General features: G+C 43.3%; 1 protein-coding gene across 1 annotated transcript in view; it reads left to right on the top strand.

Moving 5' to 3' along the window:
- cxadr (CXADR Ig-like cell adhesion molecule) overlaps positions 1–14,449 on the top strand; it is a 22,434-nt gene extending 7,985 nt beyond the window's left edge. Inside the window, exons 2-7 of the mRNA XM_053645589.1 lie at positions 4,788–4,957; positions 6,338–6,542; positions 8,803–8,958; positions 9,629–9,751; positions 10,175–10,313; positions 13,674–14,449. Of these exons, the coding sequence (XP_053501564.1) occupies positions 4,788–4,957; positions 6,338–6,542; positions 8,803–8,958; positions 9,629–9,751; positions 10,175–10,313; positions 13,674–13,980 (1,100 nt within the window). The 3' untranslated portion in view covers positions 13,981–14,449. The remainder of the gene's footprint in view (positions 1–4,787; positions 4,958–6,337; positions 6,543–8,802; positions 8,959–9,628; positions 9,752–10,174; positions 10,314–13,673) is intronic.
- Positions 14,450–14,785: the final 336 nt, after the last annotated feature.

Below are 14,785 nucleotides of genomic sequence, written 5' to 3' on the forward strand. Positions count from 1 at the left end.
CATGCCCTTTTATTTATCATGTGTGCGTGTGAGAATAAATCTGGATTCGGATGTGGTATTGTCTGTCTGTTTGCAGCTCCCTTCAAGGTGAATAGAGGCTCTGTGTGTGTGTCTGTCAGCCATGTTGTCGTTACCTGATCTCCTGCATGGAGACTGTTGCTAGGAGACCTTGCAGGTTCTTGTAACATGACCAAGGTGGAGTGGATTTGTTGTGTCCGTGTGTTCCATGTTATTCTGATCAGAATGATGTCTGGTGTTAGTAGTGTAATGGTTTATAATGGCGCACTCGCACTTGTTACCCAGAAGAGAACCGGTTCCCTTTTCAGTCTGGTTCCTCTCGATGTTCCTTCCTCATGTCATCACGGGGACTTTTTCCTGGATTGCTGGTTAGGGATATAATTTACATCCTGATTTCTGTAATGCTGCTCTGTCACTGCGTCTGCTGTTAAACATGTTTTAAATCAAATTAAATGAGTGTAATGTTGAAGTCTAAGCTGTGAGACTCTGAGACTCTATAGCATGTGTATGGTGTTGTGTGTTTAGTGCCGCTGCAGTGCTGATTCGGGTACTGATGTACTGAACTGATAACATACTGAAACACTGGAGCTGTAATGCAAGAAATTTTAATTAATGCAAATCAAATCATGTGTGACACAACTCTTATTAAAGCCTTACCGCTGTTGTTTTTTACACAACTTGGTAACACATGAGGATGTGTGTGTGTGTGTGTGTGTGCGCGCGCCTGCCTACATGTTCATATTTTGTTTTTGTTTGTATTTTGCTCTTTTCTCTCTTCCGTCTGTCTCTCTTTACATCTCTCTCGTTTACATCTCTCTCTCTCTGTGTCTCTCTTTACATCTCTCTTTTCCGTCTCTGTCTGTCTGACTCTCTCTTTCTCTTTACATCTCTCTCTCTCTCTCTGGTGTGTGTTTTCCACCTGCTCTGTGTATGATGTTAGATTTTGTGACAGTTGTCTCTGAGGCTCTGAATCAGCATGTGTGTCTGTTTGTTAACCTCATACCTGCTAGCAAGGACACACTAAAAAAAAAATCCAGGACATGTTGTGATCTGACACACCCTGCTCCTGTGTTTACTGTGACTAACCCCCGCCCTCCCATACACACACAGTCAGCTGTGCTCAGATGTTTAATTATGGAATGCAGATGCATGTAAATGAGGCCAATGTAAATATGGATGTGATCAGTGTGCTTGCCGTGTTCTTGGTGTGCGTGTGAGAGAGACACACACACGCAATGTCCTGAGTAGAAGTTAAATTGCATTATTACCAGTAGAGCTGCAACAACTAATCGATTATGAAAATCGTTGTCAATGAATCTCATTATTGATTAGTTGGTCTGCATGCGGCACGTTTACTCATTACGTTACTTCTCTTCCAAAAACACGCTTTGGAGTGTAAATACTAAAGTTGTGTCCCAAATTATGTCCTGTACTCTTACCCTATGCACTGTGTACTCTACTGTCTAGTGTATGAATTTTAGAAAGGTAATATCTCAAATGTATCACTAGCGGTTTTTTACTAACTGGAAGTATAAAACGCATCCTAGTCGATGGCGCATGCTAGCTTTAGCAGACACTCAGAGTCACAGACAATGACTTTCTTCAGCTTACTTTCTGTCAGTGTTACCTTTTATCAGTCCCCATCAGACGGAGGCGAAATCGTCAATTGACTGAGGAAGAAAATCCTCTAAGGCAGGAGAGCATTTTAGATTAAACACCACAGAGATCAAACAGTGCTGCACGAGCATAAACTTCCATAAACTTGTGTTTATATCCAAAATGCTCCACTGTGTGTAAGGGGCAGGGAAAACTGGTGCACGCTGCTTAAAAGGTTTAGTTTAATTTAAGTTTATTGTCATTATGTTGTATTTGTGTGCTTGCAGTGTAAATTCTGTCATATATTATAACGGAAGTGATCTATTAGTAACGAGGCTGCGTTGCTGCTCATGCACAGTGTAGACGCGCTGATACAGAGTGGGAGTGCAAGTAAGATCTGCAATGTCTAATTAAAACACCATGATCAAAAGTAAAACTATGCCTAACGGCAGTGAGTAATAGAAACCATAAGGGGCAGTGAAAGGGAGTTTTTATTATTAATTCAGGACTGTAGTTTAATTCAGTGCTTTTTGTGAATCCATAAAAAGTAATGCATAAATACTATATATGATATATATATATATGTGTGTGTGTGTGTGTGTATGTGTCTGTGTGTACACACATTAGTTTACATATATACACATTAGTGTGTGTATATATATATATATATATATATATATATATATATATATATATAAATATATATATATATATATATATATATATATATAATGTATATGTAAGTATTTATGCATCATCTTTTATGGGTGCACAAAAAGCACTGAATTACAGGACTACAGTCCTGAATTAATAATATATATTCTGGTGTGTGTGTGTATGGGTTTCTTTTCAGTCTTATATAATTGGACAAACAGTTGTGTAAAGTTTTAGTCTGAAGTTTATTTTTGTAACACTCAGTTTGTGGATATTATTTTAAATAGACAAAAAGATGGTACTGAAATCCCCCCTCCGATTAATCGAAAAAATAATCTGCCAACTAATTGATTATGAATATAATCGTTAGTTGCAGCCCTAATTACCAGATTATGGCACATCTGAACACATCTACAAGTTACGTACTGTCATTGAAAAATACGTTGTGTTAAACAAAAGGAACATTTTTGCTTGTTTTAGCGACTTTAAAAAAAGCGTTTGATTTTATCTGCCACCAATATTTATTTTATAAACTTACTGAATGTGGCATAGGGGGAAACCTATCATTTGCATTAATTCATTTAGCAGACGCTTTTATCCAAAGCGACTTGCAAATGAGAAAATTATCATATTAAATCGGTGTACACTGAAAATAAATGGGGAATAAAAATTAACAGCAGGAGTGTGGAGTGAGTCAGGGCTGCTGCCTAATCCCAACATTATTGAACATGTACATAAAGGAAGTGGAGAGCAGTCTGGAGCGATCAGCAGCACCGGTCTCACCCTGTTCCACTCAGAAATCAAATACCTGCTCTACACCAGTGACCTGGTCCTGCTGTCTCCCACTGAACAGGGCCTTCAGCAGAACCTGGTCCTGCTGTCTCCCACTGAACAGGGAGATATTTAAACATGAGGGTCAGCAGTGGGGGAGGTGTGTGTGTGCGTGACTCAGCATTGCTGTCCTTCCCATATACCAAACTTCTTTCACTAGTCTTCATCCCCTCGTCCTCCCGTCTGTTACTAGGAGACGTGATTTACTGTTTGAGCATCATGGGGCGGTGCAGGAAATAAAGGACTTCAGAAATGGCAGCGCAACACACACAATTTTTTTTTTTTTTTTTTTAAATACACAGTCACTATGTGTGTGTGTGTTGCAGTAGTTCATATACAAACATTTATTCATATGATGTGTGACAGGTATGTGTTTGTTAATCTGGATTTAAGGTCCTGGTGGGGAGATTTAATAAAAGTAGACCCATTAAAATATCCATCACCTTTACATGATGTTTCACAGATAAGTAATAAATAATTTACAAGTTACGGCAATAAAATACAAACATGAAATATGCTTATTTTGTTGGCAGACAAGTCAGCTCACGTTACATGACTGACGAGGTGAGGATGATGAGGGGTGAGGTACGTGAGGTTGGTGAGGCGAGGTGGATGAGGGTGAGGTGGATGAGGGTGAGGTTGATGAGGGCTTCATCACTGTGTGTGACCGGTTCTCACGCTGCAGGAACGGGGGAGAAAACTATTTGTGTCAGGGAGAGTCAAGGGAAGAAGAGCTAAGAAGCTAAGACCTAAATGCTGTGTTCACACATAATGTCTCTTGAAGCAGTTAGCACCTGTTTTACAGATTAATAATGTGGAGTAGACCCGTGTTTTCAGAAACACCCTGAGCTGCTTTTGGGATGTTCTCACCTGCATTTTGGAACGACAGGTTTTTATGTGAAAAACTGCAGTTTTCAACAGAAAAGACTTTACGAGTGAACACAGCCTAACTTTGTTTAGCTACCAAGCTACCTTAGATACTAACGTTAGTTCAGTCGAGATTTCTTCATCTAACGTCAACTAACTACCTTCATTGGCTAATGTAACTTAATTCAGTACACGAATAGGAAGCTAAGTTGGCTTGGTTAGTGATTTCTTTAGTTGTATTATAAAAAAAAAAATGTATTATAACTTTTGCTATGCTAGCTATGCTATCTCTGCTATCGCTAGTGTGATGTTGCATGTCGCATCCACAAGAATTAGTCCCTAACAAAAGCTTATATTTCATTCATTCTTTGTTGAGGCTTACTTTATCAGTGGCGTGCAACTTACTTATGAGTCGATGGATGTAACTACCATCCCGAGGGGGTAGTACAGAGAAATATCCAATCAGCTGTTTGATTAGCTTGGTGATGAGCTTCTGCCCCAGACCAATCACACAGACCTTCATCCAAACACTCATCGGGCTTTCCTGTTGCCATCTTAAGCCTGTGGTTTTTTGTGAACGCATAGAACTCTCACCATTATTTTTACATTCACTCTGATTTGTCGCCTAAATGCCTTTTTTACGTTCATATTGCTCAAGGCGCTCCACAAAAACACGTAGGTGCTGCGCCTCCACTTTTCTCTGGTAGTGAAAACCCTGGTTAGGAATGTGGTACTTATATGTTCTGACGTGTATAGCGTTAGGGAGTGAGCACATTTATATAGTGTAACTCACCATGCTGTGTGTGTGTGTGTGTGTGTAGGATCGGTGTGTGGGCTGCAGATAACATCCTCAGGCCCGGCATCTGTGGAGAAGGCAAGTGGTGAGACTGTAACGCTGGAGTGTAAGTTCACTCTCGCAGCGGAAGACAACGGACCTCTGGACATCGAGTGGAGCATCCAACCCTCTGACAACCAGAAAGAAGAGAAAGTGGTGAGTGTGTGTGCGCGTGCATCACGGAGTGTCTTTGAGAGTGTAATTACATAAGAATATCCATCAAATGAGGGGGCGGAGTAATAAACAGGAAGTAGTGATTTATAAACACCCCCCTACTCACCCTGGTGCTTGGGCCCCTGCCATCACTCTTGACAAAGACAGGCCGAAGTTCCTGCGCAGGAGCTACTAGGTGGTGTTTAGTAGTCTGCGGTCTGAAGTAACCTGTATTTACCTGAATTACTTGTTGCTGAATGCACTGTTATGCTCCTCTTAAGGTGAGGTTGCAACTTGTAATTCCCACCTACGCCCAGTAAAAACCACCAAAAACGCCATCATGAAATTAACTCCTCAATTTGAGGTAGTCTTCTCAACTCCTAGTTTCTTCCTGATTTACGGAGTGACATCAAATCAACAGATTCCCTCTGTGCACTGTGTACAGTTCCCCTTCTCTACTTTTATGAGTTTCTTAGCAGCGTTGGCTTTAGATCAGTTCATATACACATACAGCACTTGGGTTAGATCTAGAACACTGACTAATCACTGTTCTGAGAACTTAATCATCAGCATTAGAGTCATCACTAACTAACCCGCTGGTGTTTCATAGAGTTTCAGCTTTCAGTGTTAATGCTGCTCAACTACTGCGCTGGGTCATATGACCACGTTCAGCTTTGCATTTCAAATGCAGAGCAGGACACACACTGACGCTCACACACAGTGACACAGTGACTCACCCACTCTCTCTCACACACACACACACACACACACACGGGTCATGGGTAAGTGTGTGTGTATATATACACACACACTGATGCACAGACACACTCAGTGTCACACACACACTGGTTACCTGAAAGGAGAGACACTCCTGCTTTTTTATTTTTTGGAGTTTAACCATATGATGCTTTTTGTATAGGTGAAGTCTGCTGCAGGGGCACAGATACCATGGCAACACAGTTACCTGTCCTAAATAAATAAATACTACAACGTGTGAAAGAACTGTGACGTAGAGTTCCTGTGGGTTGGAATTTGACAGTTAAAAAAAAAAAAAAGCTTTAAAGAATGTTACATTGAGAATGTTATATTTTTTCTTTTACTGTGTTAATATAATGTTAATATGTCTGTTGTTGTTGTTATTATTATTATTATTATTGCTGTTTGTAAACCTTCTGTAACTAAAAAAAAAAGGGTAAAGCAACTCGTGTTTATCTCCACACACTCACAATTTTACATTTAAAAACTTTCATGTTTGTAATTAAAAATATATAACTCACTAATAGAGGCACCATAGTGCTTTTATAAAGTGCATCAGTATTTAATTCCTGATGCAAAAGACATGAGAATTATATTTACTGATCATGTGTTTGTGTGTGTGTGCAGCTGATCCTGTACTCAGGGGACAGGGTGTATGAGAATTACTACCCCCCTCTACAAGGCAGAGTGCACTTTGTCTCCTCCGACCCAAAGAATGGTGACGCCTCCATCACAGTAATGGCTCTGATCTCCTCCGACACCGGCACCTACCAGTGTAAAGTCAAGAAAGCACCAGGCATCGGCAGCCAGAAGGTCCTGCTCACTGTCATGGGTAAGTATACATACACACCCCCACACACCCCCCCACACACAGAGTTCAGCCTTCTCCCTCAGAAACTTCTGTACATGTTTAGTCAGTGTTAAGTCCAGTGGAACTGTGTATGTACCTGCATTCAGAACAGATGCTGTCTGGGTATTTGTGTGTCTCATATTAAGCAGTACACACACACACACAGCAGATGAAGGACACTGGCTCCTCAGACACACACTCTTTAACATGCTGTGTGGTGTGTGATGTTATAAACAGGAAGTAGGGACGTAACACTGAGTGTGAGGTGATTGCAGTAATCACACAACAGGTAAATTCTCAAAGTGTGGATTAATTTTCTGTAGCAGTATCCATCTGCAACATAAATCACACATTCATATTAATGTGCTAAATATTACCTTATTGTTTTTTAGTAACAGTTCATTTACACGTGTGTACTGAAGAAACTCCATGCAAAGAGGAATAATAAACATTAAAACGTGTGTTTGCTGAACGCGAAAGCTTTGATCTCACACCTTTTCAGCAGTAGCAGCATTAGTGTGTGTTTGATCACTTTTACAGATTCCACATCAGGGTCATCACAGCAATGCACTGTCTGCCTCTTTCTCTGTCTGTCTGACTCTCTTTCTCTGTCTGTCTGACTCTCTTTCTCTGTCTGTCTGACTCTCTTTCTCTGTCTGTCTGACTCTCTGTCTTTCTCTGTCCGTCTGTCTTTCTCTGTCCGTCTCTCTCTCTCTCTCTGTCTGTCTGACTCTCTCTGTCTGTCTGCCCCTCTCTCTCTCTGCCTCCCTGTCTGTCTGTCTGCCCCCCCCTCTCTCTGTCTGCCTTCCTCTCTCTCTCTCTCTCTGTATGCCTCTCTCACTCTCTCTGTCTCTCTCTCTCTCTCTCTGTCTTTCTCTCTGTCTGACTCTCTCTCTCTCTGTCTGTATGCCTCTCTCACTCTCTCTGTCTGCCTCTCTCTGTCTGTCTGCCCCTCTCGCTCTCTCTGTCTGCCCCCTCTCTCTCTGTCTGCCTCTCTCTCTCTCTCTCTCTGCCCCTCTCTCTCTCTGTCTGCCTCTCTCTCTCTCTGTATGCCTCTCTCACTCTCTCTGTCTGCCCCCTCTCTCTCTGTCTGCCTCTCTCTCTCTCTCTGCCCCTCTCTCTCTCTCTCTCTCTCTCTCTCTCTCTGTCTGCCCCTCTCTCTCTCTGTATGCCTCTCTCACTCTCTGTCTGCCTCTCTCTGTCTGTCTGCCCCTCTCTCTCTGTCTGCCTCTCTCCCTCTCTGCCTCTCTCTCTGTCTGCCCCTCCCTCTCTCTCTCTCTCTGTCTGCTCCTCTCTCTCTCTCGGTCTGCCTCTCTCTCTGTATGCCTCTCTCACTCTCTCTGTCTGCCCCTCTCTCTCTCTGTCTGCCCCTCTGCCTCTGTCTGTCTGCCTGTCTCTGTCTGCCTGTCTCTGTCTGCCCCCTCTCTCTCTGTCTGCCCCTGTCTCTCTCTGTCTGCCCCTCTCTGTTTGTCTGTCTGCTCCTCTCTCTCTCTGCCTCTCTGTCTGCCCGTCTGCCTCTCTGTCTGTCTGCCTGTCTCTGTCTGTCTGCCTCTCTCTCTCTCTCTCTCTCTCTCTCTCTCTCTCTGTCTGCCCCTCTCTCTCTGTCTGTCTGCCCCTCTCTCTCTGCCTCTCTGTCTGCCCGTCTGCTTCTCTGTCTGTCTGCCTGCCTGTCTTTGTCTGTCTGTCTGCCTCTTGCTTGCTCTGTCTGTCTGCCTCTCACTCGCTCACTCTGTCCGTCTCGCTCTCTGTCTCTCTCTGTTTCAGTCTGTCTCTCCCTCCCCTCTGTACTCCAGATGTGTGTTGTTTGGTTTTGAATTCGCATCTCCTGAATTGTGTGTGTGTGTGTGTGTGTGTGTGGATTTAGCTGTTCAAACAGCCCGTGTGTTCTCTCTCTCTCCCCCTCAGTGTCCTTGTCTCTCTGTCCTCTCTCTGTTTCATTGAGTTGATTGACAGCAGCTCTGATCACCATCATGATGGTGTGTGTTTGTTGGAGATGAGCGTGTGTGGGGGTGGGGTTACTGAGGGATCAGTGGAGTGAGTGATGCAGCACACCCCACTAACCCTAACCCCTCCCCACCCTACATTCCTCACTCGCCATGATCACTCCTGCAGTGTGTTGAGAGGACTGAGTGCATTCAGTGTCAGGAGTTCATTATTCACTCCTGTTTAACATCTTTATAACTCCCTCTCTCTCTCTCTCTCTCTCTCTGTGTCCATCTGTTTCTCTCTGTTTGTGTCTCAGTGCGTCCCTCTAAGCCGCGGTGTTCTATCGAGGGTTCTCCATATGTGGGGAATGATGTGGTTCTGAGGTGTAAATCCACTGATGGGACGAGTCCAATACAGTACGCGTGGGTGAAGACCAGCGACAGCAAGCTGCTGCCCGCTAACGCTGTGCTGGGTAAGGGCTGATACTTCTACTTCTGCGAGTGTATCAGGATGCCCTGCAGGGACAGGGTTAAGTACTCACACTAGCACATAACGTCCTCTGGGAGACGCTGTCACATGAACCACACCGGAATTTACTGGATTTGAGAATGAGAAAAAGGCGAGTTCCATGTCTTACTGCAGGAAAAATAAATAGATGGCAACATGAACATAAAGAAAAGAAACCTCACACAACTCTCGTATCCAAACACTTCCAGATTCAATTAGTGTTTAAATCCACACTAACAGTACGTATTGTTCGTGAGTTGGTGTGGTTTACACACCTACGCTGTGTGTATTAGAGGAAAGAGGAAGTGAAGTTTGTGTGGTCCTGCAGAATTAAACCAGACATTATAATCAACCACAGCCATTATAAAGCCTCACATTGTATATCATATATTTATATCATGATTGTAGTTTTCTGTAAATAAATGTGTTGTACTGTCATGTGCTCATATCACTGTGTGTGGAGGAAACCTGAAGCTCCGGGGAAGTTGCTCGGTTCATTTACGCTCGCTGGTCAGTGTGAGACGGTTATTACAAGGAACTTTATTATTAAAGACTGAGACACACTCACACAGCAGTGTTGGTGTAGAGGCCAGTGTTGGACTGTAGCTTTGTGTGTGTGTGTCTGTGTGTGTCAGATGCTGCTGCAGGGACGGTGAAGATCCGTAATGCGACTACAGCCGTGTCAGGGAGTTACCTCTGCACTGCACAGAACCGAGTGGGGGCTGAACAGTGTGTATTGGAGCTCAAAATCACAACACGTGAGTCTCTCACACACACACATCCACACAGAGGCACACCCAGAATCCCAGGAGTCAGTTTTAATTAAATCTTTTATTTTTAACACCAGTTTTTCCACTTTGTTTTGGTTGTAGCTATTCACCCCACCACACTAAAATCACATGACCAACTGTCCTTGAACATGTACTTCCTCCAACACCATCCATGAGCAGTCCATCAGATATGACCTTTTATCACTTTGAACTTTTCCTAATGTACACGTTTAGTGCTAGATCAGGACAATGTGTTTACATTTACAAATATCTGTAATTACAGGTAGGACTGGCAGTGTGGGTTGTGTGTATATACACATGTGTGCACGCTTGTGTGACCACCCCTTGGGTTATGATGAAGTGTAATCTGGCCCCCTTTTAAAAAAAAAGTTTCTTTCTCTCTCTGTATAGCCCCAAACACAGCGGGTGTGATCGCCGGGTCTGTAATCGGTGTGTTGCTGTTCCTGCTCCTCTTGGCTCTGCTCCTGTTCTGCTGCTGTCGCTCTCGTCAGAAAAAGAAGTATGAGAAGGAGATTTCCTACGAGATCAGGTATACACACACACACACACCCCCTGTATGATTTAAATCCTGACTGTGCACAGAGTGAGGGAGGGCACTAAGCTCCTGAGTCAGATGCCATTGTGAAACTGTTACACACACACGCACACACACACCCTGTATGATTTAAACCCTGACTGAGCACAGAGTGAGGGAGGGCACTAAGCTTCTGTGTCATATGCCATTGTGAAACTGTTAGACACACACACCACTATCTACTTTGAATTGCTGTGATCACATCAGCATTTTGTTTAGTCCATGCCCTGCTTCTGTGTGTGTGTGCGTGTGTGTGGCTGACGAGACCCCCGCCTCCTCTCTGTGAGCTGTGTTTTTTCTGTCTGACTGAGACTAAGGGGTTTAAACCAGTCACCCACAGTGCTGCATGCTGGGTACTCGGGAGGTGTGTGTGTGTGTATGTATGTATGTGTATATATATTTGTGTGTGTGTGTGTGTGTGTGTGTGTGTGTGTGTGTGTGTACAGTGCATCCGGAAAGTATTCACAGCGCTTCACTTTTCCCACATTTTGTTATGTTACAGCCTTATTCCAAAATGAATTAAATTCATTATTTTCCTCAAAATTCTACAAATAATAGCCCATAATGACAATGTGAAAGAAGTTTGTTTGAAATCTTTGCAAATTTATTCAAAATAAAAAACAAAAAAGCACATGTACATAAGTATTCACAGCCTTTGCCATGACACTCAAAATTGAGCTCAGGTGCATCCTGTTTCCACTGATCGTCCTTGAGATGTTTCTACAACTTGACCGGAGTCCACCTGTGGTAAATTCAGTTGATTGGACATGATTTGGAAAGGCACACACCTGTCTATATAAGGTCCCACAGTTAACAATGCATGTCAGAGCACAAACCAAGCCATGAAGTCCAAGGAATTGTCTGTAGACCTCTGAGACAGGATTGTATCGAGGCACAGATCTGGGAAAGGGTACAGAAAAATTTCTGCAGCATTGAAGGTCCCAATGAGCACAGTGGCCTCCATCATCTGTAAATGGAATAAGTTTGGAACCACCAGGACTCTTCCTAGAGCTGGCCGCCCGGCCAAACTGAGCGATCGGGGGAGAAGGGCCTTAGTCAGGGAGGTTACCAAAAACCCGATGGTCACTCTGACAGAGCGCCAGCGTGTCTCTCTGGAGAGAGGAGAACCTTCCAGAAGAACAACCATCTCTGCAGCACTCCACCAATCAGGCCTGAATGGTAGAGTGGCCAAATAGAAGCCACTCCTCAGTAAAACGCACATGACAGAACGCCTGGAGTTTGCCAAAAGGCACCTGAAGGACTCTCAAACCAAAGATTGAACAAAGATTGAACTCTTTGGCCTGAATGACGAGCGTCAAGTCTGGAGGAAACTAGGCACCACTCATCACCTGGCCAATACCATCCCTACAGTGAAGCATGGTGGTGGCAGCATCATGCTGTGGGGATGTTTTTCAGGGGCAGGAACTGGGAGACTAGTCAGGATCGAGGGAAAGATGAATGCAGCAATGTACAGAGACATCCTTGATGAAAACCTGCTCCAGAGCGCTCTGGACCTCAGATTGGGGCGAAGGTTCATCTTCCAACAGGACAACAACCCTAAGCACACAGCCAAGATAACAAAGGAGTGCATACAGGACAACTCTGTGAATATCCTTGAATGGCCCAGCCAGAGCCCAGACTTGAACCCGATTGAACATCTCTGGAGAGATCTGAAAATGGCTGTGCACCGACGCTCCCCATCCAACCTGATGGAGCTTGAGAGATCCTGCAAAGAAGAATGGGAGAAACTGCTCAAAAATAGGTGTGCCAAGCTTATAGCATCATACTCAAAAAGACTTCAGGCTGTAATTGGTGCCAAAGGTGCTTCAACAAAGTATTGACCAAAGGCTGTGAATACTTATGTACATGTGCTTTTTTTGTTTTTTATTTTGAATAAATTTGCAAAGATTTCAAACAAACTTCTTTCACGTTGTCATTATGGGGTATTGTTTGTAGAATTTTGAGGAAAATAATGAATTTAATCCATTTTGGAATAAGGCTATAACATAAAATGTGGGAAAAGTGAAGCGCTGTGAATACTTTCTGGATGCACTGTATGTGTGTATATTACGGATGTCACGAGAACTGATACATCGGTACCGACATTCTGCAGTAGCATACGTACCGTTGGTAATGAAGGTACTGTGGTTGCAATTCTTCTGGAACTGAAGGGGGCAGCAAATACGCCTAAGAGTTTTAGTCGTTCCACAAGTGGGAAAGAAGTAGAAGAAGAAGAACGCCTACAAGCACACAGGAAAAACTACAGAAATGGCGACAAGTTTAGCTCCGCCCTGACTCTTTGAGAGGCAAAGAGAGGAAAGCTCGTTGAGAGGAAAGGTAGCATCGGTTGCCAGTTTGCAAGCGATGCCATTGTTCATTTTTAAAAAAAGCGAGGAGACACCTGGAATTTGGCGAAGCACCTGAAAGACAGTCCTATATTATGTATGTTTGAGGCAGTGTGCATTGTTGCCGTGAAACCAGCTAACGGTATGCTCCGTGTAAAGTTTGCAATAGCCAGTTATTTGTTAACGATGCTAACGCATTGCAGTGTTATAAACTACCCCCTAATGGACGACCATGCATCTCCATTCAGCCCGTGTCCTGTCAGCAAAATGTAGCCTAATGTCAATAATAATTATTGAAATGTTAATGCTTTTAATAAATCTTTTTGGCCTTCCACCATATCAGTGAATTTAAACTAATGCTTGCATTAGTTTGGGGGGGGGGGTGTGTGTGTGTGTGTTTGCGCGTGCGTGTGTTTAGGAGTGCACCTTAGCACTTCTTATTAGCACTTAGCATTGTTTTATTAGTCATTGTCAGACAGTGTTTTATAACTAAAATACCCCCCCACTCTTTTTGCCAGTATTAGCCAGAGGAGGATGTCCTCCAGGAGTTTATTTTATGTAAATTATTATTATTTATTTTATTTTATTTTATATATATACCACACTGTGGTATCGACTTTCATGTGCTTTTGGTGGTCTCGGTACCGACTACTAGATTTTTGGTATCGTGACATCCCTTGTGTGTGTGTGTGTGTGTGTATGTATATACGTGTGTGTGTGATATATACACACACACACAGTATCTCACAAAAGTGAGTACACCCCTCACATTTTTGTAAATATTTGATTATATCTTTTAATGTGACAACACTGAAGAAATGACACTTTGCTACAATGTAAAGTAGTGAGTGTACAGCTTGTGTAACAGTGTAAATTTGCTGTCCCTTCAAAATAACTCAACACACAGCCATTAATGTCTAAACTGTGTGTATGTGTGTGAGTCACGTGTTTTGCTTCTTGTGTTCCACAGAGAGGATGTTCCTGCCCCAAAGAGCCGGATCTCCACGGCCCGCAGTTTCACCAGTGCGGGGAGTCAGCGCTCCTCTCTTGGCTCCATGTCTCCCTCCAACCTGCATGAGTACACCAAAACCCAGTACAACAAGATTCCATCGGAGGAGTACGAGGCTCCGCCCAGCCACGTCCCTGATCCCCCACCCAGCCTCACCCCAGTCATCCCAGTCATCCCACCCAGCAGGGTCGCCGGCCCCAATCTCAGCCGCATGGGGGCGGTTCCGGTCATGACCCCGGCACAGAACCGGGACGGATCCATAGTGTAGCAGCGCAGCAGCCGAGTGGATCTGAGGCGAGAAGAACGTCACATGCTGAACTCACGATTTATTCTTCCAGATCATGAGCAGAAGGAGGTGCATGAAGATGTTTGTGTGTGTGTGTATGTATGTGTGTGTGTGTGTGTGTGTGTGCGTGCGTGGATAAACCAGATTTTGCTCTGTAAATTAATGAACGGTTTTATTTTAAGTTTGTTTTCAGATGTAATCTGTAGTGAGATGTAGCTGAAATGCTCTGTATGATGAAGTCCAGCTGTCGTAGATGAACGTGAAAATGAAGAATAGTAATGTGGCTCCAGTTATTCAATCAATTACTGAATAGATTTATTTTTTTATTTTATTTTGTTGAAGTTACTTAGCAAGTTAGCCATTGGCTAGCCAGTTAGCCTTGTTTCTATTTAATATGTAAGAACACTAATGTAGCTCTGATGGTACTTCATCAAGCTACTGGAACTCAAACCAGAGTAGGAACCAGGGCAGGAACCATCTCCCATCGTTGATGCGAGAAACATTTTGATATCTATAACGTTGGGATATTAGCATAATTGTACCTGGGGGGGTCAGTAATGTGAGACCTGCACGTACAAGTTTATATGCATAGAATGTAATTTTTATAAATTCCTTTTATTTGAATTTATTTTGACCTACTCCAGATCATATGTGTGCTGAAACCCCAAGTGGTAGACAAGTGCATGAAGATCTCCATTTATATAACTCTCACTGCGCTACATTACAATTCCAAAAACAGCAGCGGAAAAGACTAAATTAATAAGGGACTTTCACATGCTGCTGGTGG

This window comes from Ictalurus furcatus, chromosome 16 (assembly GCF_023375685.1).
Source record: "Ictalurus furcatus strain D&B chromosome 16, Billie_1.0, whole genome shotgun sequence".
Taxonomy (NCBI): domain Eukaryota; kingdom Metazoa; phylum Chordata; class Actinopteri; order Siluriformes; family Ictaluridae; genus Ictalurus; species Ictalurus furcatus.